The sequence below is a fragment of the Odontesthes bonariensis genome, chromosome 10, assembly GCF_027942865.1.
Source record: "Odontesthes bonariensis isolate fOdoBon6 chromosome 10, fOdoBon6.hap1, whole genome shotgun sequence".
Taxonomy (NCBI): domain Eukaryota; kingdom Metazoa; phylum Chordata; class Actinopteri; order Atheriniformes; family Atherinopsidae; genus Odontesthes; species Odontesthes bonariensis.
The window spans coordinates 12,389,237-12,411,138 of record NC_134515.1 but is presented as its reverse complement, the minus strand read 5'-3'; the positions used below and the strand labels follow the sequence as shown (position 1 = coordinate 12,411,138).

Below are 21,902 nucleotides of genomic sequence, written 5' to 3'. Positions count from 1 at the left end.
GGTGGGACTTGAGTGGCATGAAATCCCGCGAGGCTTTGTTGTTTTCGTGATATTTAATTGCAACCCAATCTATTTTAATAAAAAGTTGTAGTTGTGTAAGAAAAATAACTTGTTGTGAATATGTCCTAATTGTTGATGATTTAGTGTGCCTTGATTCATTACGGCAGGAGCTTGTCACAGGTGAGGTGCTGCTTATGTGCTGAGCTGTAATAACGTTTTATTTTATCTTGTGGTGTCAGCGATAATGTTATTGAGAAAGCCAAAAATAATGTGATGATATAAAACTAGGCAGAGTTTCTCCGTTACTCTTTGTCACCTGTGCGGGACGGCTGAATTTAGGAATTGCGTTCCAGCACGTGGCAATCATGTAGCTTAGTGAATGGTAAAATGGCCGACGCCAGGTAAGAATTATGTAGCTGGAAAATGGTTTTTGCATGATTTCAGGTCGGTGGGACTTGAGTGGCATGAAATCCCGCAGGCTTTGTTGTTTTCATGAATGTGATATTTAATTGCAACCCAATCTATTTTAAAATGTTGTAGTTGTGTAAGAAAAATAACTTGTTGTGAATATGTCGTAATTGTTGATGATTTAGTGTGCCTTGGCTTAAGTATAACATCAGGCGAAATTTGTAGTTTGTTTTAGTATGTAATAACTGTTTCCGGCATAACTATAAATCTTGGTGAAATTTAACGCGATAAAAATGATCGTGACTGTTTAACCTAATGTCATCTTGGTGAATTATTGGGATATGTAACAGTCCCCTGCACGAGTGGCGAGCGACTCACGATGAAGGTGTGGCGTGAATGCGTAGCTTGTAATGTCCGCTTCAAAAATGAAACAATAGTGGAAAGTTGTATCAACCGCTGAGAAATAATCGGGGAATAACTTTTTTGTCTGAGTAATAACAGCATTGTCGATGCTTGCGCTGGTTCTTTTATTATTGTTACGCTGAGTGTCTTTGTCTGTGTGTCTGTGTCATGTGCGCTCTGTCTGTTTCTCTGTCGCTGTGTTGGTCTCTCTGTAATCATCCGACATGAATCAAAATAAAGTACTTTGTTGCACCATTTTTTGGAGTAAATTGCGAGTCAGACTAGGTTTTAGAAGCTCGTACATTGGGGGGGGGGGGATTAAAAAAAATTAGAAGACCCACACGGGTAGATTATCAGATTTGAGACATTTCAGGTGGTCTGTGGAGGTTGTATGCTTCGGTGTCTCAGATATTCGTATTGATGATTAAAATGATTATTTTACAGTAGGCTACAGTAGTTATTTGTAAAAAACAACAACAACGTTTATACAGTACTTTTATTTGTTAAACAAATTCTTGGGCCTGTAAAAAGGTTTTGTTCTTTGGTTTCAATGCATTATGCAGTATTTCATTGTATAATAATTGTAAAAAAAAAAAAAAAGGGTTTCTACTTCACGGATTTCGCCTATCACGGGTTCTTTTTGGAACGTAACCCCCGCGAAAAACGTGGGTTCGCTGTATTCTACTTTTGAGCACTATTGCCACCTGCTAGTGTGTCTTTGCTTTGCTGAAGTGTAACTGTAGTCAGAGTATGCAAAAAGCAATATATGGCAGTTGGCCTAAGTGACAATACAGTGTGTATAATAATATATATGTTATATATTGAATTGTGATGCTCAGGATTTTTATTACACTTTAAGCTCTGCAGTTGCATTTAGAATCAGACCTATCTTTATGACTAGTGGAATGAAGTGTGTCAAAAAGCGGTTTGTTCCTGCACAGGTGTGATGGTGGAAACAGGAAAGACCCAGCTCTTTAGAGAGCATCTCCTGTTCTATACTTGCAGTGTTTCCCAACCCTGGTCCTCAAGGCACACTGCCCTGCATGTTTTCCATGTTTCCCTGCTCCAGCACACCTGATTCAAATGAATGGGTCGTCCTCAGCCTTCTGGAGAGCTTTAAGACCTGACCCAATTATTTGAATGCTGGAGCAGGGAAACATGGAAAACATGCAGGGCAGTGTGCCTTGAGGACCAGGGTTGGGAAACACTGTCCTATAGCAATGACCCTGTACTTTGATGTTAGCTGTAATGTTATATCCTCATTTCTGAGTCGCTTTGGATAAAAGCGTCTGATTAATGCAGAAACATAGCATAAACAATGTGGAAATATGGCAGTTAGCCTATGCCTACCTCATCTTTTAGTATCATAAGGAAAGCAAAAGATTTTGTGAATTAAAAAAATGTTTGGGTTTTTGGATATTTATGTTGCATGTTAGGACAAATGTTTTTCTTTATTTTTAAATAACCATTATCATTATGTGTAATGAGAGTAATTACAATGTAGAGTAAATTGTTGCCAGTGGCCATCTAATGTGCACCAGGTTTGCAATTTCACTTTTGAATGTGTTGCAGAGCTTGGTACTAATTACTTTTTTATGTTTTAGATACTGATACAGCATACTACTGTTTGTAAAGGTGAGTAAAGGTTATGCACTAAGATGTTGATGTGGTAAAATGCGTTTGTCTTAGATTTTTCTTTTCAAGTCTTTTATGAAAAATATATAGAAAATAGTATTCTAACTTGGAGTCGTATTGCCAGGTACTAGCATGTCTTTGCTTTGCTGAAGTGTTATGTGCAGTCAGTATGTAAAGAGCAATGTACACACTTAAGACGATCCAGACTCTTTTCACGTGTTGTTCCGCGATGGTGGAATGACCTACCGAGCGCTACCAGAACAGGGGCGTCCCTGAATATCTTCAAGAAACTCTGGAAGACCCTCAGAGATAATCTCATGTCCTAGCACTGACCCTGTACTTCCCTATACGCCTGCACTGTATTTGTACACTATCACCCTGTCCCCTTTGAAAAGTGGTTTCCTTCTATGTAGCTTATTAGCTTTGATGTTAGCTGTAATGTTATATCCTCATTTCTGAGTCGCTTTGGATAAAAGCGTCTGCTTAATGCAGAAACATAGCATAAACAATGTGGAAATATGGCAGTTAGCCTATGCCTACCTCATGTTTTAATATCATAAGGAAAGCACTAGATTTTGTGAATTAAAAAAATGTTTGGGTTTTTGGATATTTATGTTGCATGTTAGGACAAATGTTTTTCTTTATTTTTAAATAACCATTATCAGTATGTGTAATGAGAGTAATTACAATGTAGAGTAAATTGTTGCCAGTGGCCATGTAATGTGCACCAGGTTTGCAATTTCACTTTTGAATGTGTTGCAGAGCTTGGTACTAATTACTTTTTTATGTTTTAGATACTGATACAGCATACCACTGTTTGTAAAGGTTATGCACTAAGATGTTGATGTGGTAAAATGCGTTTGTCTTAGATTTTTCTTTTCAAGTCTTTTATGAAAAATATATAGAAAAATAGTATTCTAACTTGGAGTAGTATTGCTAGCTACTAGCATGTCTTTGCTTTGCTGAAGTGTTATGTGCAGTCAGTATGTAAAGAGCAATGTACACACTTAAGACGATCCAGACTCTTTTCACGTGTCGTTCCGCGATGGTGGAATGACCTACCGAGCGCTACCAGAACAGGGGCGTCCCTGAATATCTTCAAGAAACTCTGGAAGACCCTCAGAGATAATCTCATGTCCTAGCACTGACCCTGTACTTCCCTATACGCCTGCACTGTATTTGTACACTATCACCCTGTCCCCTTTGAAAAGTGGTTTCCTTCTATGTAGCTTATTAGCTTTGATGTTAGCTGTAATGTTATATCCTCATTTCTGAGTCGCTTTGGATAAAAGCGTCTGCTTAATGCAGAAACATAGCATAAACAATGTGGAAATATGGCAGTTAGCCTATGCCTACCTCATCTTTTAGTATCATAAGGAAAGCACTAGATTTAATGAATTTAAAAAAAAAAAAATGTTTGGGTTTTTGGATATTTATGTTGCATGTTAGGACAAATGTTTTTCTTTATAAATAACCATTATCAGTATGTGTAATGAGAGTAATTACAATGTAGAGTAAATTGTAGCTAGTGGCCATCTAATGTGCACCAGGTTTGCGATTTCACATATAACTCTGACAATGTTTAAATCCAGGCTGAAAACAGTTCTATTTAGCTGTGCATATGACACCTGAAAGTATTTTATCTGCACTCTTCACTTTTAAATTAATTAATGATTATTTTGAATGGGTTTAATTTTTATTATTATTTTTTATTTTTATTATTTTTCATTTCTTTTTAATGATTTTATTGCCTTCTTGTGTAGCTGTGAAGTACTTTGAATTGCCTTGTGTATGAATTGTGCTCTATAAATGAAATTGCCTTGCCTATAATAACCTTTTGAATGTGTTGCAGAGCTTGGTCCTAATTACTTTTTTATGTTTTAGATACTGATACAGCATACCACTGTTTGTAAAGGTTATGCACTAAGATGTTGATGTGGTAAAATGCGTTTGTCTTAGATTTTTCTTTTCAAGTCTTTTATGAAAAATATATAGAAAAAATAGTATTCTAACTTGGAGTCGTATTGCCAGCTACTAGTATGTCTTTGCTTTGCTGAAGTGTTATGTGCAGTCAGTATGTAAAGAGCAATGTACACCACGCTTAAGACGATCCAGACTCTTTTCACGTGTTGTTCCGCGATGGTGGAATGACCTGCCGAGCGCTACCAGAACAGGGGCGTCCCTGAATATCTTCAAGAAACTCTGGAAGATCCTCAGAGATAATCTCATGTCCTAGCACTGACCCTGTACTTCCCTCTATGCCTGCACTGTATTTGTACACTATCACCCTGTCCCCTTTGAAAAGTGGTTTCCTTCTATGTAGCTTATTAGCTTTGATGTTAGCTGTAATGTTATATCCTCATTTCTGAGTCGCTTTGGATAAAAGCGTCTGCTTAATGCAGAAACATAGCATAAACAATGTGGAAATATGGCAGTTAGCCTATGCCTACCTCATGTTTTAATATCATAAGGAAAGCACTAGATTTTGTGAATTAAAAAAATGTTTGGGTTTTTGGATATTTATGTTGCATGTTAGGAGAAATGTTTTTTTTTATTTTTAAATAACCATTATCATTATGTGTAATGAGAGTAATTACAATGTAGAGTAAATTGTAGCTAGTGGCCATCTAATGTGCACCAGGTTTGCAATTTCACATATAATAACCTTTTGAATGTGTTGCAGAGCTTGGTACTAATTACTTTTGTATGTTTTAGGTACTGATACAGGATACCACTGTTTGTAAAGGTGAGTAAAGGTATACACTAAGATGTTGATGTGGTAAAATGCGTTTGTCTTAGATTTTTCTTTTCAAGTCTTTTATGAAAAATATAGAAAAATAGTATTCTAACTTGGAGTAGTATTGCTAGCTACTAGCTTGTCTTTGCTGAAGTGTTATGTGCAGTCAGTATGTAAAGAGCAATGTGGAAATATGGCAGTTAGCCTAAGTGACAACACAGTGTGTATATGTATAATAATGTATATATGTTATATATTGAATTGGTACGTACTCCGTGACCGACTAATGGAAGGAAGTGTCAAAAGCGGTTTGTTGTGCATAGGTGTGATGGTGGAGTTTGAATGTATGAAGTACTAATGGTAGGATTGTTACACAAAGTACTTAGAATTCATTATAAGTATTGATGTTTAGCAAAAAAGTATAGTGTAAGCAAAAATATTTCATGTCTTCACCATGAATAAGTGAAATGCCATGGTCACACTGAATAAAGTTATAGACCAGTACATGATATATACATAGTCAAATAATTTGTGGTTGATATTTAAGAAATGTCATTTTTGAGATGCGTGTTGTTGTTTTTTTGGGAAAAGGGTCAAAGTGTACATTTCCACGTGTGGAGTGCAGATGGGACGTTCCAAAAAATCTGCGGCTGCAAAGAAGAGACTGGCTGATCGTGAGCTCTCAGAGGTGGTTTTTCACACGTCTACAATTTACCACTGATTGACAGGGTCTGGTGCAAGGAATAGTTGTGTTAATAGCACTAACTCAAGGAAAAGAGGCAGCTATGCAAAATAAGTGATGTCACTTGTAAATTTATTTATTTAATTACATTAAATAAATTTACAAGTGACATTGCATTATTCCCTAAGAAGGGGAAAATTACAATCTCAGTGCTATGCAATCTTTTACTTTTTTTTTTTTTTCTCCTACAAAAAGCAGCACATGCCAGTTGATGTAGTGAGGTGTAAAAACAGTACGTGAGGTTGTGTATTGACTGTAGGAAAATTCAAATGAGATGTCGGAGGGCGTGATGTATTATGTGCTTAAAAACAGCAAGAATGAGGTGTGTTATGTGTAAATAACGCTGTTCAATTTGTGTGTTGCAGGTGTGTTCCACCAAAAGAGCAGCGACTGGCACCCAGGATGACTTATGGTCTCCTGGAAGCAAGGTTGGGCGTCCTTGCACCTGGAAAGCCCAAACATCAAGCTGGCCTGAAAAGGCGCATGACTTTGATGTTCATGACTTTGATGTTCAATACTTAAATGTTCATGACTTAAATGTTCAATACTTAAACGTTGCAGACTCCCCACTCTCAAACTCTCAAACAAGTGCTGAAAAGTTCTCTAACAAGTCTCAAACAAGTGCTGAAAAGTTCTCTAACAAGTCTCAAACAAGTGCTGAAAAGTTCTCTAACAAGTCTCAAACAAGTGCTGAAAAGTTCTCTAACAAGTCTCAAACAAGTGCTGAAAAGTTCTCTACCAACTTGCAAAAAACTTCTTTCCAAACTGAATCTCCAAGCTCTCTCTCTCTTGACTCTGCTATCAAGCTATCCTCAAATGTTTCTTGCATGAATGAACCCAATGTTACTAATGAGTGTGTTACTTTGACTCAGCCTGACGATTTTCCAGAGAGGTCTTTCCTGACGGGCTCCTTTCATCAAGGTGATGTGCGTTTTGGTAACGTGGGCAACAAGCAGTGTGGTGCCATCAGTCTGACAGCTGTTCTGAAATCCAAGATGAAGAACGTTTGGACCTGGAAAACTGGAGATCTGGATGATGTTTTAATAAAAGGAACTCTGTTGTACAAGTCTATGAGTGCACATGAACAAATAAGAGACCATGTTGAAGGAAGGGGTTACATTGCTGTGTCAGAATTGCCTAGACAACACAGGGTGTGGAATTGTGATTTTGTATTAAACTTTGGAGATTCTTACACTGGGTTTGTTTGTGTTGACAATTATGATCCTGCTTTATGTGATGTGGCTTTGCCTTTTGATGAAGCACTGCAGCGTGCACTGTTCACTCATGATGCTTGCTTGTTGACTATTTGTGGAAATACTTGTGCCATTGTGAATGGAGAGACCAGATTTGCCTTCATTAATTCTCATGCAAACACCTGGGTTAATCACAAAGGTCAGAGGGTAAGTTGTGTTTCATACTTTAGCTCTGCACAGTCACTGGTCAGCTTTGTGTATGATTATGCACAATCGTTTGGCGTAAGCAACCCACGGTTTGAGGTAACAGGAGTGAGTGCTGCGGTAACCAGAACTGGCAATGAACGGCGATCACAGAACTTCACGACTACGTTGAAACATGCAAAGGTACGTCAGCTGTACAGCGATGTTGTAACAGGATCGAAAGGTTTGCACAAACATCAGATGGCTACAAGTTGCTCAGTAACGTCAACTACTGTTCCAGGTAATGCAAACCACCAAACTCTGCCCACAAAGAGTGAATCGAACCCGAATACCAGACCTTTGTACAGCGATGTTTTGAGGCGTGTCATGAGTAATGTTTCACAAAAGCCTGAATGTGTTCCTGAAACTCTGTTGGGTAAAGATGACACCAAGCTGACGGCTACAATCGATCGATCAGAGGCTGCACGTAATGGTACTGGACAAAACAAGGTAAATCAAAAAGAGACTTCTGCAAAAAATACTAAACGTGCTCAAACTAAAGGTGATTTTGGACTGCACGAAATGACTTCCAAAACACACAGCGATGACGTAATTATCACTGACACAAATGTCCCAAAGCAGGCATTTAAACCTTTAACTCGCAGTGATCAGGATACACTGTGCAAAACTGTTGGACTTTCAAACGAAAATGTTGAAGAGTTAAAAGCAACAACCAGTGTTGATGATATGGGCTGTCCTTGTAAGTTACAAACCATTAAGCCAGATGGGAATTGCTTTTACCGCAGCCTTGCCTTTAGCATTTGTCATAATGAAGAGAAGCACTTGAAAATTAGACGGGCTGTAACGAAACACCTCCAGAAATACAGCAATAAGTTTGAGACTTATTTGAGAGATGAATATACATCTGTACAGGACTATGTCACAAAATCAAGGATACACTACTGTGGGACCTGGGCAAAGGAGATCGACATATTTGCTGCTGCCGATTTATTCCAAACTACTATCTTCACCTTAAATGATGGGAGATGGAACATGCACAGACCTACTGTACGTCCATGCATTCAGAACTGTATATATTTAAATCACACCGCCAATCATTATGAGGTTGTAACATGCGTCAAAAACCGAAATGCGCAGAGTCCTTGTGCCGGAACATGCCAGTCTATTGGTGAGGGAACGTTAAGACCCCAGCGGAAAAGAAAGTTCACCGAGTCAGACACGAAAGCAGAAAAAGAACGTCTACGGTGCAGTGACATCAATGTGAAGAAGCGAAAAACTGAGAATGAAAAGAAGCAGTATAATGAATATGAGTGCATTAGGAATGCGAAACGTGAGCGCTTTCGTAAAAACAGAGAAAATTCTGAGTTCCTGAAAAAGAAATGTGATGACTTCAATACAAAGTATAAAACAGATTTGCAGTTCAAGGCACGTAAACTTGCACAGTGTAAAAAAAAATATGATACTGATCCAAGTTTTAAAAAATCAATGTGTGAATCCTCAAAAAACACTTATCAGACAAACATCATATTTCAACATAAAGTCCGTGATTATAGTCATAAGAAGTACAAGAGCAACATCTTGTTTCAACATAAAGTCCGTGATTATAGTCATAAGAAGTACAAGAGCAACATCTTGTTTCAAAATAAAGTCCGTGATTATAGTCATAAGAAGTACAAGAGCAACATCTTGTTTCAACATAAAGTCCGTGATTATAGTCATAAGAAGTACAAGAGCAACATTGTGTTTCAAAAGAAGCTCAAAGAGAATAGCAAGATGAAATATCATCAATGTGACGAGATTCGTGAAAATAAAATTAAGAGTAGCAGTGACACTTATGCAAATATGAGAAAGAAGCAACAAAACATTGATTTTGTCATCAGTCAGTTTCGTCAAGACGTAAGCCGTGGTCCTGAATACGTATGCTCAGTTTGTCATCGCTTACTTTTCAGGAAACAAGTGATTGAGTGTAAAAGATCTCATTATGAAAGCAAAAGACCAGAGGTTGCTGCGCTGGCTAAGAGGTGTATAACATTGCAATATTTACACGTTTGTGATACTGAATGTGGGCAGGAATGTCATTTGTCTGACAGTCCTAGCAGCAAATTATGGGTTTGTCATTCGTGCCATCGGAAAATGCTTGGAGGAAAACTACCAGAAGAGAGTGTCACCAACAACATGCATTTGGATGAAATTCCACCTGAGCTGAAATGTCTGAACTCTTTGGAGGAACATCTCATTGCTCGTCACATTCCCTTCATGAAGCTGCTGTGTTTGCCCCGAGGCCGCCAAAGAGCTTGCCATGGTCCATGTGTCTCTGTACCTGTTGATAACAGTAGTGTGACAAACATTCTGCCAAGGAACGAGTGTGATGACAAAATGATAAGAGTCAAACTCAAACGCAAGTTGACATACAAAGGTCATTATGAGTACATGTATGTCCACACTGATCGTGTAAGGAATGCACTGAGGTATTTGATGGCAAACAATAAGTGGTATGATGATGTCATTTTTAATGATGAATGGGTAAACACTCTGAATGGAAGTGATCAATGCGAGGCAAATGAGGACAACCAAGAGCTGCCAGCTAACAGTGATGATGAAAATAACAGTGATGATGAAAGTAAACTTGAGCCAGAGCAAGCAGAGGAGGAACTGACCTACATTAAAGACCAGAGTGGCCTCTTGTCAGACACATCATTGCAGCCTGTCAATCTGGGTTCAGAGATCATTGACCAGAATTTCCAGGATATACTGAGTGTGGCACCTGCTGAGGGCAACAGTCCAGTTCGGTTACTATCTGATAAAACCAACGAGGCCAAATGCTTTCCTGCTCTGTTTCCATTGGGTGGACCTACATTCCACGATGAAAGGGAATCAAAAATAACTCTGTCACGTTACCTGAACTGTCGCATTCTCAACGCTGATGGACGTTTTGGTCGCAACACAGACTACATATTTTATGCACAGTACATATCAGAAGTGCATCAAGTCATATCAGGTGTATCAGTGGCAATGCGCAAAGGTGGCGGCAAATCATCTCTGAAAGAAGCATCAGACATGTTGTTGAACTCAGATTCACTCAGTAAAATATTACGAAATGATGAAGGGTACAAGTTCTTGCGAGGAATTCGTGGAACCCCACCTTACTGGATGGCAGTACAGAAAGATTTGTTCAGTATGATTCGACAACTGTCAATTCCAACGTTTTTCATAAGCATGTCAAGTGCTGATCTGAGATGGCCTGAAATGCTTGCTTCTCTTTTGAGGTTGGAAGGAAAAGAAACACCTGTGGAGGATCTTGACTGGTCTCAAAAATGTGCGCTGATTGGAAGAAATCCAGTTACTGCAGCGAGAATGTTTGACTATCGATGGCATTGTTTTCTTCATGACGTAATCCTGTCACCAGCTGAACCCATAGGCAAAATAAAGGACTACTTCTATCGAGTTGAATTCCAACAGCGTGGTTCTCCTCATGTTCACTGTTTGTTTTGGGTGGAAGATGCACCAAAGATTGATAAAGACAGTGATGCTGATGTGGTAACTTTCATAGACAGATACATTTCCTGTGATATTCCACCAGAGTCTGATGCAGAGCTTCATGAGGTTGTGAGCAGCGTACAAAGACACAGCACAAAACACTCAAAAACATGCCGTAAGAAAAATACAGTGTGCCGATTCAATTTCCCACGACCTCCATCAAGCCGTACTTTCATTACAAGAGCTGGGAACTCAGAGGACCTGAATGGAAAAGATGAAAATACCAATGCCAGTGCAATAATAAAGAAAGTGAAAACAGCGCTGGCCAATCCTGACCTGAGTTTTGATACAGCTGATGCTTTTTTTGAGTCTCTTGGGATACATCAAGGCCTGTTTGAGAGAGCATACAGCATATGTTCCAAAAAGAAAAGCATTGTCCATAAGCGGAATCCATCTGATATTTGGGTGAACCAGTACAATAAAGACTTACTGCGTGCTTGGCAAGGAAACATGGACATACAGTATGTCACCGATGCCTATTCTGTTGTGGTCTACATACTGTCATACATCACAAAAGCAGAACAAGAAATGGGTTTGCTGTTACAGCGTGCACAGAAGGAGGCGATGAATGGCAATCTTGATGCAAAAGCTGCATTCAAACAGCTCGGCAGCGTCTACCTGCACAACAGAGAAGTTTCAGCTCAAGAGGCAGTGTATCGATTGACTCGTATGCGTTTGAAGGAATGTTCTCGTGATGTACAGTTTATTCCTGTTGGCGAAAATCCTGTTAGGATGAGTTTGCCTTTGCATGTGCTCCAAGCTAAAGCTCAGCTCCAACAGTCTGATGATGAGAGTAGCATTTGGATGACTAATGTGGTGGAAAGATACAAGAGCAGACCCAGATCAGCAGAAATGGAGGAGTTATGCCTTGCCAGCTTTTGCTCTCAGTACAGAGTTCTTTCAAAGTCTGAGGTTTCACCACAAAGAGAATCACAGGACATAATACAACTCAACAACAACCGTGGCTTTATCAGAAAAAGGACCAGAACACAGCCTGCTGTTGTGAGATATCCCAGGTTTTCACACACAAAAAATCCAGAAAAGTACTTCCATTCATTGCTGCAGCTGTTTTTGCCTTATTATGAGGACTTCCACCTCAGACCGCCTCAGTTTGAAACATATGAACAGTTCTACACAAGTGGTGCAGTGAAATGTGGCTCTGACATCCAAAAAGTGCAGTCAATTGTGGACTCCAACAAAGCTTTATTTGAAAAAGAAAGCGATGAGATTGACAAAGCAAAGCAGTTGCTGGATAATGACATTGATTTAGAAGACGCTTGGGCTCAGATATGTCCGGAAACAGAAAGCGAACGTCTCAGTTGTTTGGATATGAAACACAAAGCTGTAGATGATGAAGAAGGCAGTGATGATGTTGGTGATCTTATTCCTGACCTGACAGCAAATCCACAGACAACATGCACTCTGGAAACTAATCACATGACAATGCCCCGAGATGCTGCACTAGGTTTATTGCGAACATTGAATGAAGAGCAGGCGGCAATATTTTATGCTGTACGTCGGTGGTGTCTGCAGATACTCTTTGGACAGAATCCTGAACCGTTGCGATTGTTCATTACTGGTGGAGCAGGAACAGGCAAATCCCATTTGATCAAAGCCATCCAGTACGAATCTACACGACTGCTGTCACAGATTGCTGACAATCCAGATGATCTGACTGTGCTCCTTACAGCGCCCACTGGTGTGGCTGCATATAACATTGGTGCTAAAACCATTCACAATACATTCTCCATTGGTGCAAATGTTAAGCTGCCATATCAACCTCTTGGTGATGAGAAGGTAAATACTTTAAGGATGAAAATGCGAAACTTGCAGATTTTGATCATTGATGAAGTGTCCATGGTTGACCACCGTCTTTTGTCCTACGTTCATGGCAGACTGCGTCAAATAAAACAGACTGGTGATTATTCTTTGTTTGCAAATGTTTCCCTGATCTGCGTGGGTGACTTCTTTCAGTTGAGACCTGTCAAAGGCACACCTCTTTTTTCTGACAACACAGAAGCCAACATGTGGAACAACAACTTTGAAGTGGCTGAGCTTACCAAAGTTTTGAGACAAGAAAATGCAGAATTTGCGGAGATGCTGAATCGTCTCAGAGTTCGTAAAAAGAATGAACATCTCAGTGGGCATGATGTGTTTACGTTAAAGCAACGTGAAACTGGTGAAGACTCTACAGACATTCACATATATGCTACAAATGCAGAGGTTGATAAATACAATATCACTAGACTGCAAAAGCATTGCCCAGATGCAATCAGCATAGATGCCCAAGATTTTACACGGAGTCCCAAAACTGGAAGAATGGAACCAAAATTAGGCTTCCATACAAAGGTTTTCAACTCGTGCTTGCCAAGGTGTGTGTCTTTGGGCATTGGAGCAAAGGTGATGTTGAAGAAAAATATAGACGTGTCTGACGGCCTCGTCAATGGTGTGTGTGGTACGGTTGTGGAAATTATTAATGGTGAAGATAAGGATGACATTCCTATTGCTATCCATGTTGAGTTTGAAAACCCTAATGTTGGAAAGATGCAGAGGTCAAAATCCAAAAGAAGCTCTGAACGCTCTACAATTGTGGAGGTACAAGAGGATCAAGTATCAAATGCTGGTGGAATACGAAGGCAATTTCCTCTCACCCTGGCTTGGGCAATGACAGTACATAAGTGCCAAGGTCTTACTGTTGACAGAGCTGTTGTATCACTCAACAAAATCTTTGCTGCAGGCCAAGCATATGTTGCATTGAGTCGTGTGAGAACTCTTGATGGACTGATTATTAAGGACTTCAAAGAGACAGCTATATTTTGTGATGACAAAGTAGACACAGCCATGAAGAGCTTGCCAAAGTTCAACTTCAAAAGTATTGGTTCACCTGACATTGATCCGGTCTGCACGATTGCACTCCACAATGTACAGAGTTTGAATGCTCACTTTGACGACATGCAATCCCACAAAACCCTAATGAAAGCTGACTGTATTTGTTTAACAGAGACATGGCTCAATGCAGACACCGAAGACCAGCCACAACTACCGGGGTATGTATTTAATCACAATCCAAGAGGTAACTGTTACGATGACTCTGACACAGTTTTTGCAGCATTGAAACAACAGCAAAGAGGAGGAGTTGGTTTGTATTATTCAGACAACATTGATGTGCAGGTGTCAATTCCAAAGAGATGCAACTTGGAATGTTTGTATTTCCATATGTCTCATGTCAATTTGACTGCTGTTGTTTTGTACAGGCCATCTTCCTATAAGATTGACATGTTTCGACAGCAGTTATCACATGTTGTCTTTGAACTTGAGAAGCATGCAGGGAGGAAGATGATCATGGGAGACTTCAATGAGGATGTCTTTGTATCGTCTACTGTGGCAAAATTCCTGGAACAACATGGATACACCCAACATGTCCAAGCAGCTACAACAGAAAGAGGTACGTTAATAGATCATGTTTACTGTAAAGATGTAGGAGATGTTGTTGTCGATGTTGTACAGACATACTACAGCTTTCATGATGCCATTTTTATCTCATTGTTGTAATATTTGTGTTTGCACCGTGAGTTATTCACCATTAGACGTTCTACACATGTTCCGTCCACTACTTGGGGCTTGGGTGGGTCGCAAGGAGAGAGCTAAATAGAGGACGGCTCCTTGCTGGGAGTGGGAGGGTATGTAAGCCATTTTCCAATATAAGTTTTGTTTTGGACACCACAGCTGTAGGCATGGGCCGGTATCAGATTCTGACGGTATGATAACCTTAGGAAAAGTTAAAAATTTTGACTGATGCACAACTCCGCTGCAACCAAAAAACAGACGGGGGGAAAAGTTTGGGGGGCTAACCTCCTTCAGCCATCATTCAGCCTGCAGGCTTGTCACTCACAGCAAGCGGGGGGGTGCGGAGGGAGGGGCACCACGCTGCAGCTGCACACAGCATGAGGGACCTACACTTTCCCTCTGATTTCACATAAAAAAGCGACATCGCTATGAACGCTTGGCTGCCACAAGCCAGTTATCCCTGTTGTAACTTTTCTGACACCTCCTGCTTAAAACCCAAAAAGTCAGAGGGATCGTGAAGCCCTGCTTTCACGGTTTGTGTTCATACTGAAAATCAAGATCAAGCGAGCTTTTGCCCTTCTGCTCCACGGGAGCTTTCTGTCCTCCCTGAGCTCTCCTTAGGACACCTGCGTTACCGTTTGACAGGTGTACCGCCCCAGTTAAACTCCCCACCTGCCACTGTTGCCTGGCGAGTGCTGGGCGCTTGACACCAGAAGCGAGAGCCCGCTTTGGGCTCGCCTCCCCGTAAGTGAAAAAACGATAAGAGAATTTATTTATTTTTTTAAATACTCATACCGCAGGAACGGTATGACAGAAAATTTTAGTGGTTTTGAAACCTTGACTTTTTCATACCTTGAAACCGGTAACCGGCCCATGCCTACAGCTGCTTTACAAGTGTGTGGAACCTCAGTCACGGGGACCATATGCAATTTGATGTGACAGTTATGGGACCATTCACTGCATTGTTTCTGTGCTTGAGTGAGTAACACAAGACTACACATTTACCTTCACTTTCTTTATCTGTGTTCCATTCAACATGAATTCTTGTTAGGCTTGTTTTGGTTCATTTGTTGTTTTTTATTTCATCACTGTGCATATATGAAATGGACTTAAGTATGACTTAAGGATTACTCTGTGTGTGTAGCAGGATGTGTTTTGCTATTTGCATCATGAAATGATAACAAAGTCAATCACATTCTGAACAAAAGATGCTATGAAATGTAAACAAAATTTCCAGGTTTTCATTAGATTTGTTTTTCTGAAGGGAAGCATTTCAAATCAGAAAATGGACAGTTGTTTTGTAAATGCCTAAGGAATTTTGGAAGGTGCACAACAAAAGTATGTTTGTAAGTTTCCTGATGTCAAAGGACTGTACAAATCATGTTTTCCCGAAACTTAAAAAGCTGTGTGGACACAAAACCTTGCCTGTCTACCTGCTCCAATTCTATGGCATACACTGATGATGAGACAAGCAAAGACTTTTGGACATCAGCAAAACAAGCTGCAAAAGCAGCTGTCACTCATCTGGCTTTGGCATCCTTGGTGTTTAGCAAAGCTCAAGTGTCTCCATCTGTGCTCTGGAACTTAAGAAAAAAACTACAACTCTTGGAAATATGATTGTTGGAAACAGTCACGAAAAATGATAAGAGATTTTGTGAGTATCTCTACTTTCACAATTTGAAATTCATGTGTCTTTTACAAGATTTATTGAACAGACATTGTTCTGTGTTTGTTGCTCACAGTGGGGTTCCACCTGTGGTCCTTGCCCGATTTGTGTATTTCAAACTATGCCCTGTCCGTCCAAGACCCATTTGAAGAAAAAAAAAATGACAGAACTCTGACTCAATGTTCCTTGATTTAATTTTATTATGTGAGTATCAATTCATGCTTTTGCTTTACATAAATGTATAACTTTTGTATTCTGCCCATGCTGTAACATGTTCATGCTGTAAAGTGCTTTGTTTTATTCATTACTAGATGGATGTCTTACATCTGAAGCCCACAGAGGGATTTTACAAGCCACAGAACCTTTTGATGGTCATCAACCTTTACTATCCATGGTCCTACCCGAAGACTGCTGTGTTTCACTGTACCCCTTCTGAACTACAAAAGTCTGATTACCAGGAATTTTCCTCAGTGACAAAACATGTAAATATACACACTGTTCCAAGATACATTTGAATTGTTATTGTTCTATGTTGTGCAACACTATGTATGAAGTGTTTTGTTCTTTTAAATAGCCTGCTGAGGAATCTAGTATGCATGTTTTGTAAATTTTTCCTTACAACACATTGTTCATTGCCAGGCATTGTACGTGCACTGAGGGTCGTGTTCGTTGTAACAACATCCATCGAACAACAGGACAACACTGTGTTATCAGTACCAGCATGGAATATCTTCTCAACTCAATTTGACTGGCCGAAGCTGATTGATGTGATCTGTGGACGTATCAGCACAGCTCTACAGGTTGATGTGGCTGCTTTAACGTCTGCTGCAGAGACTTACCGAGACTGTCTGGAGCAGTCTCCCATCTCCTCTACTACTTCTGCAGCTACTAATATTCAGGACATCAACTCCTCCATGCCTGCTTTTGTGACTTTCATAAACGGTGAAAGTGGTGACTGCTCCTGTAGTCAAATTGGCTGTGGATACTGCACAATCTCTATGTAATAAGATGTTTGTTTGAAATGAGTGTTTCATTCTGACTCTGAGACTAGATTTGATAAGTCCTGCCGAAATGCCAAGTAATCATGATAGAAACACAACACACTCCTGTTTCCCCCAATCACACATTTAGCGAATAAGACAAGACAATCTCAAGCTAGTGGTGAGATGTGATCTGTTGTCTCACAGAAGTCTTCCACAAATCTTATACAAATCTTTTTCACATCTTTAGGTGGAAAGCCAGTTTTACCCACTGTACATCTTGTCCAGGATGCAGCTGCCACAAGTACTAAAATAGGTATATGTCACTCTTGTTCTTATGAAGTTGCACTGGCTGCCAGTGAATAATAGGATACATTTTAAAATTCTATCATTTAAAAATAAAAAGAACATTGAATGGGTCAGCTCCTCAATGTATCACTGACTTAGTAAGACCTTATTCTGCTTCTAATTAGGTCATTTTCCCAAAACCTGCTCTTACCCTTATCACTTTAAAAAACGAGGGAACTTTCTTTGTGGTTATGCTCATGATCTGGGATTATCTCATTCATATCAAATGTTGTACAACTATAGATAGTTTTGAGACAAATCTGAAAACACATATTTTCCCTTTGGTCCATAATTCCGATTCATTTCATGTTCTCCTTTCAATCTTACTCTGTTTTTATAATCTTTGTTTGTATGTTTCTTTTGTTATTAAAAAAAAATGTTTAAAATACTCTTGATCATTTTTATTTTTTCTTCTATCATTATTATTATCATTGCTAAGACACAGTACATGCCTACGTAAAATACTTACATCTTCCAAAGGTCAAAGATCACCAAATCAATTTGGGAATGTGTTATAGCTCGGTGTGGGGAAATTGGGACAATGCCAACTCATGTGTCAAACTATTAGCAATGATTGAACTACCAAACAATTCACGTTTTTTCCCGCTACTATCAACGTGAGACAACTCACAATTATATACTTATACCTTCTGGAAAGCCTCAGCTAAATAGTAATGAAGTTCCAGCAGCTTTCTCTCGCTCTGCGCAGCATTATTGTCAGTCAGTCAAATTTTCAAGCTAATCTGACACTATTTTAAAATATTCTATAAATTCATACAATATTTGAAAAATATTCTACAATTCTCACTTGTCAAGTCAAGTCAACTTTGTTATCAATGCATGTCACATATAGTAGTATACACAGCATGACCAGTATAACTATAGGAAATATAGGAAGATTACGCAACTTTTTTCACCTAATCTCACACTTGTTAGAATATTGTACAATTTCATATGAATTGAAATTACTTGTCTTACCTACAATTCTATTTTTTTTCATGCAAATTGCAACAGATGAATTGGGCATTTCAGCAGAGGGCATCCAGACTGCACTTTCCGCAGGAAATGCAATTTTGTAGTTACAGCATAATATAGTATAGTACATTTTAATGGCCACAGATTGCTAAGGATTCCCAGACTGTGGTACACGTACCCTCTTTGGAGTTAAGTGGTGCACAAGATGAAAAGGGGAATGTGCTTTCACAACCTTGCCTGAGTATCAGTGATCATCAAATTAATTGTGTGGTATCAGCAAGAGGTCCTGACTCCAAATGCAAAGTTCAGTTGAACTAGGATGTCTCAGACTATCAGTCAATTCTGGAATTAAGGTTAAAATACAGAGCAATACGAAGATTTGAGAGGAAAAAAATGCATTTTTGTTACATATAGCGCCCCCTAAAGGACAAACGTCACCAAACTTATTGGGCCTCTCAAAGATGTGGTCATGAGTATGAATTAGAAGTTTGACGTCATAACATCAAACAGTTGCCAAGATATGGCCTCACTTCCGGTTTGGCGGCATCAGAGTTTGATTGGGTGCTACGGTCAAACGGAAATGTAATTAAACATTCCACATGATAACTTATGTGCGGCTTGGTCTGAACATTCTATGTGCCAAGTCCTGTGATGATTAAGCAATCTGCGTGGCCTGAAATGCTTTTTTAAGGTTTTTGATTAAATTCAAAATGGCGGATAATCCAAGATGGCGCTGATGATGTCATTAGGTGCGTTGACCTCATCTATATCCAGGGATTCCAACGGTACCTTATTTGTGAAATTTGGACCAAGGGGTCCAAAGATATGAGCAAAAATGCATTTTTGCTACTTATAGCGCCACCTATAGGCCAAACATCACGAAACTTCTTGGACCTCTTACCGTAGTGGTCATGAGTCTGTGTTAGAAGACTGACGTCATAAGATGATAATGTTGCCAAGATATGGCCTCACTTCCGGTTTGGTGGCATCAACCTCGAGTTTGATTGGCGTTTACGGAAAAACGGAAGCCTAATTAAAAATTCCCTTGGATAACTTTTGTGCGGCTTGGTCTTAAGAGTGTATGTGCCAAGTTTCGTGAAAATTGGACAAACTCTGTGACCTGAAATGCTTTTTTAAGTTTTTTGATTAAATTCAAAATGGCGGAAAATCTAGGCATACGCAAATTGACGTCATAGGGTGCGTTGGACTCGTCATGATCCAAGGATTCCAACGATGCCTCACTTGTGAAATTTGGACCAAGTAGTCCAAAGTTATTAGGCTGAATGCACTTTGAACTTTGGCGTGTTGGTGGCGCTAGAGAGTAAGCTCTTGGGGCATGAAAATTCTTGATATTGGCTTTGGCACTTGGCTGATTACGTGTGCCAAATTTCACAACTTTTTACCATAGCGTTCATGGGGCTGCCATAGACTTCAATTGCAGCGGAAACGGATTAATAATAAATATAGCTGCAAGCAGCGATGTGGGGGTCCTAGCAGAACGGCACAATAGGGAAGGCTTGGGCTGCTCAGGATGGCGTCATGAGTCCATGCACCAAGTTTGGCATCGATACATCAATGCATCGCAGAGATACGGCCAAATGTCCCGTTTGCGTGTCGGCGTAGAGTTTGATTGGCTGCCGCGGTTAAACGGAAGTGTAATAAAAAAAATCCACGTAATAACTTATGTGCGGCTTGGTCTGAAGATTCTATGTGCCAAGTCCTGTGATGATTAGGCAATCTGCGTGGCCTGAAATGCTTTTTTAAGGTTTTAGATTCAATTCAAAATGGCGGACAATCCAAGATGGCGCTGATGACGTCATGAGGTGCGTTGACCTCGTCTATATCAAGGGATTCCAATGATACCTCATTTGTGACATTTGGACCAAGGGGTCCAAAGATATGAGCAATAATGCATTTTTGCTGCTTATAGCGCCACCTATTGGCCAAATGTCATCAAACTTCTTCGGCCACTTCCCTTAACGGTCTTGAGTCTGTGTTACAAGAATGACGTCATAACATCAAATGGTTGCAAAGATATGGCCTCACTTCCGGTTTGGGGGCGTCAACCTTGAGTTTGATTGGCTTTTATGGAGAAACGGAAGCCTAATTAAAAATTCCCTTGGATAACTTTTGTGCGGCTTGGTCTTAAGAGTCTATGTGCCAAGTTTCGTGAAGATTTGACAATCTGTGTGACCTGAAATGGTTTTTTAAGCTTTTTGATCAAATTCAAAATGGCGGAAAATCTAAGTATACGCAAATTGACGTCATAGGGTGCGTTGGACTCGTCATGATCCAAGGATTCCAACGATGCCTTATTTGTGAAATTTGGACCATGTAGTCCAAAGTTATTAGGCTGAATGCACTTTGAACTTTGGCGTGTTGGTGGCGGTAGAGAGTAAGCTCTTGGGGCATGAAAATTCTTGAGTTTGTGATTGGCACTTGGCTAATTACGTGTGCCAAATTTCACAACTTTTTACCATAGCGTTCATGGGGCTGCCATAGACTTACATTGCAGCAGAAACTGAACAATAATAATAATAAATATAGCTGCAAGCAGCAATGTGGGGGTCCTAGCAGAATGGCACAATAGGGAAGGCTTGGGCTGCTCAGGAAGGCGTCGTGAGTCCATGCACCAAGTTTGGCATCGATACATCAATGCATCGCAGAGATACGGCCAAATGTCCCATTTGCGCGTCGGCATGGAGTTTGATTGGCTGCCTCGGTTACACGGAAGTTAAATAAAAAAATCCACATAATAACTTATGTGCGGCTTGGTCTGAAGATTCTATGTGCCAAGTCCCGTGGAGATTGGACAATCTTAGTGGCCTGAAATGCGTTTTGAAGGTTTTTGATTAAATTCAAAATGGCGGACAATCCAAGATGGCGCAAATGACGTCATTAAGTGTGTTGAGCTCGTCCTTATCCAGGGATTCTACTGGTACCTCATTTGTGACATTTGGACCAAGGGGTCCAAAGATATGAGCAAAAATGCATTTTTGCTACTTATAGCGCCATCTATAGGCCGAACGTCACCAAACTTCTTGGGCCTCTTACCGTAGCAGTCTTGAGTCTGTGTCATAAGTTTGACGTCATGATATCAAATGGTTGCCAAGATATGACCTCACTTCCGGTTTGGGGGCGTCAACCTCGAGTTTGATTGGCTTTTATGAAAAAATGGAAGCCTAATTAAAAGTTCCACACGATAACTTTTGTGCGGCTTGGTCTTAAGAGTCTATGTGCCAAGTTTCGTGAAGATTTGACAATCTGTGTGACCTGAAATGCTTTTTTAAGCTTTTTGATAAAATTCAAAATGGCGGAAAATCTAAGTATACGCAAATTGACGTCATAGGGTGCGTTGGACTCGTCATGATCCAAGGATTCCAACGATGCCTCATTTGTGAAATTTGGACCATGGAGTCCAAAGTTATTAGGCTTAATAGACTTTGAACTTTGACGTGTTGGTGGCGCTAGAGAGTAAGCTCTTGGGGCATGAAAATTCTTGACTTTG

The 21,902-nt window shown here is 39.9% G+C and overlaps 1 protein-coding gene and 1 long non-coding RNA gene across 2 annotated transcripts; both read left to right on the top strand.

Annotated features, from left to right (window-relative positions):
• The first annotated feature begins 2,412 nt into the window (after positions 1 to 2,412).
• LOC142390210 (uncharacterized) lies at positions 2,413 to 6,724 on the top strand. Its single transcript, XR_012770438.1, has 4 exons — positions 2,413 to 2,445; positions 5,161 to 5,191; positions 5,808 to 5,870; positions 6,290 to 6,724. It is a non-coding gene; the product is annotated as an uncharacterized LOC142390210 (long non-coding RNA).
• A 2,439-nt stretch (positions 6,725 to 9,163) lies between these two features.
• Positions 9,164 to 17,095, top strand: LOC142390100 (uncharacterized). Its single transcript, XM_075475469.1, has 3 exons — positions 9,164 to 13,905; positions 14,113 to 14,303; positions 16,731 to 17,095. Exons 1-3 carry the CDS (start codon positions 9,164 to 9,166, stop codon positions 17,093 to 17,095), a joined length of 5,298 nt encoding a protein of 1,765 aa, XP_075331584.1.
• The last annotated feature ends 4,807 nt before the right edge of the window (positions 17,096 to 21,902 follow it).

Excerpts from the sequence above, each read along its gene's own strand:
- LOC142390100 (XM_075475469.1), top strand. The coding sequence starts at position 9,164 with ATGAGAAAGAAGCAACAAAACATTGATTTTGTCATCAGTCAGTTTCGT. Across the intron at positions 13,906-14,112 it reads GACCAGCCACAACTACCGGG|GCCATCTTCCTATAAGATTG; the intron begins GTATGTATTTAA and ends TGTTTTGTACAG. Across the intron at positions 14,304-16,730 it reads AGCAGCTACAACAGAAAGAG|GCATTGTACGTGCACTGAGG; the intron begins GTACGTTAATAG and ends GTTCATTGCCAG.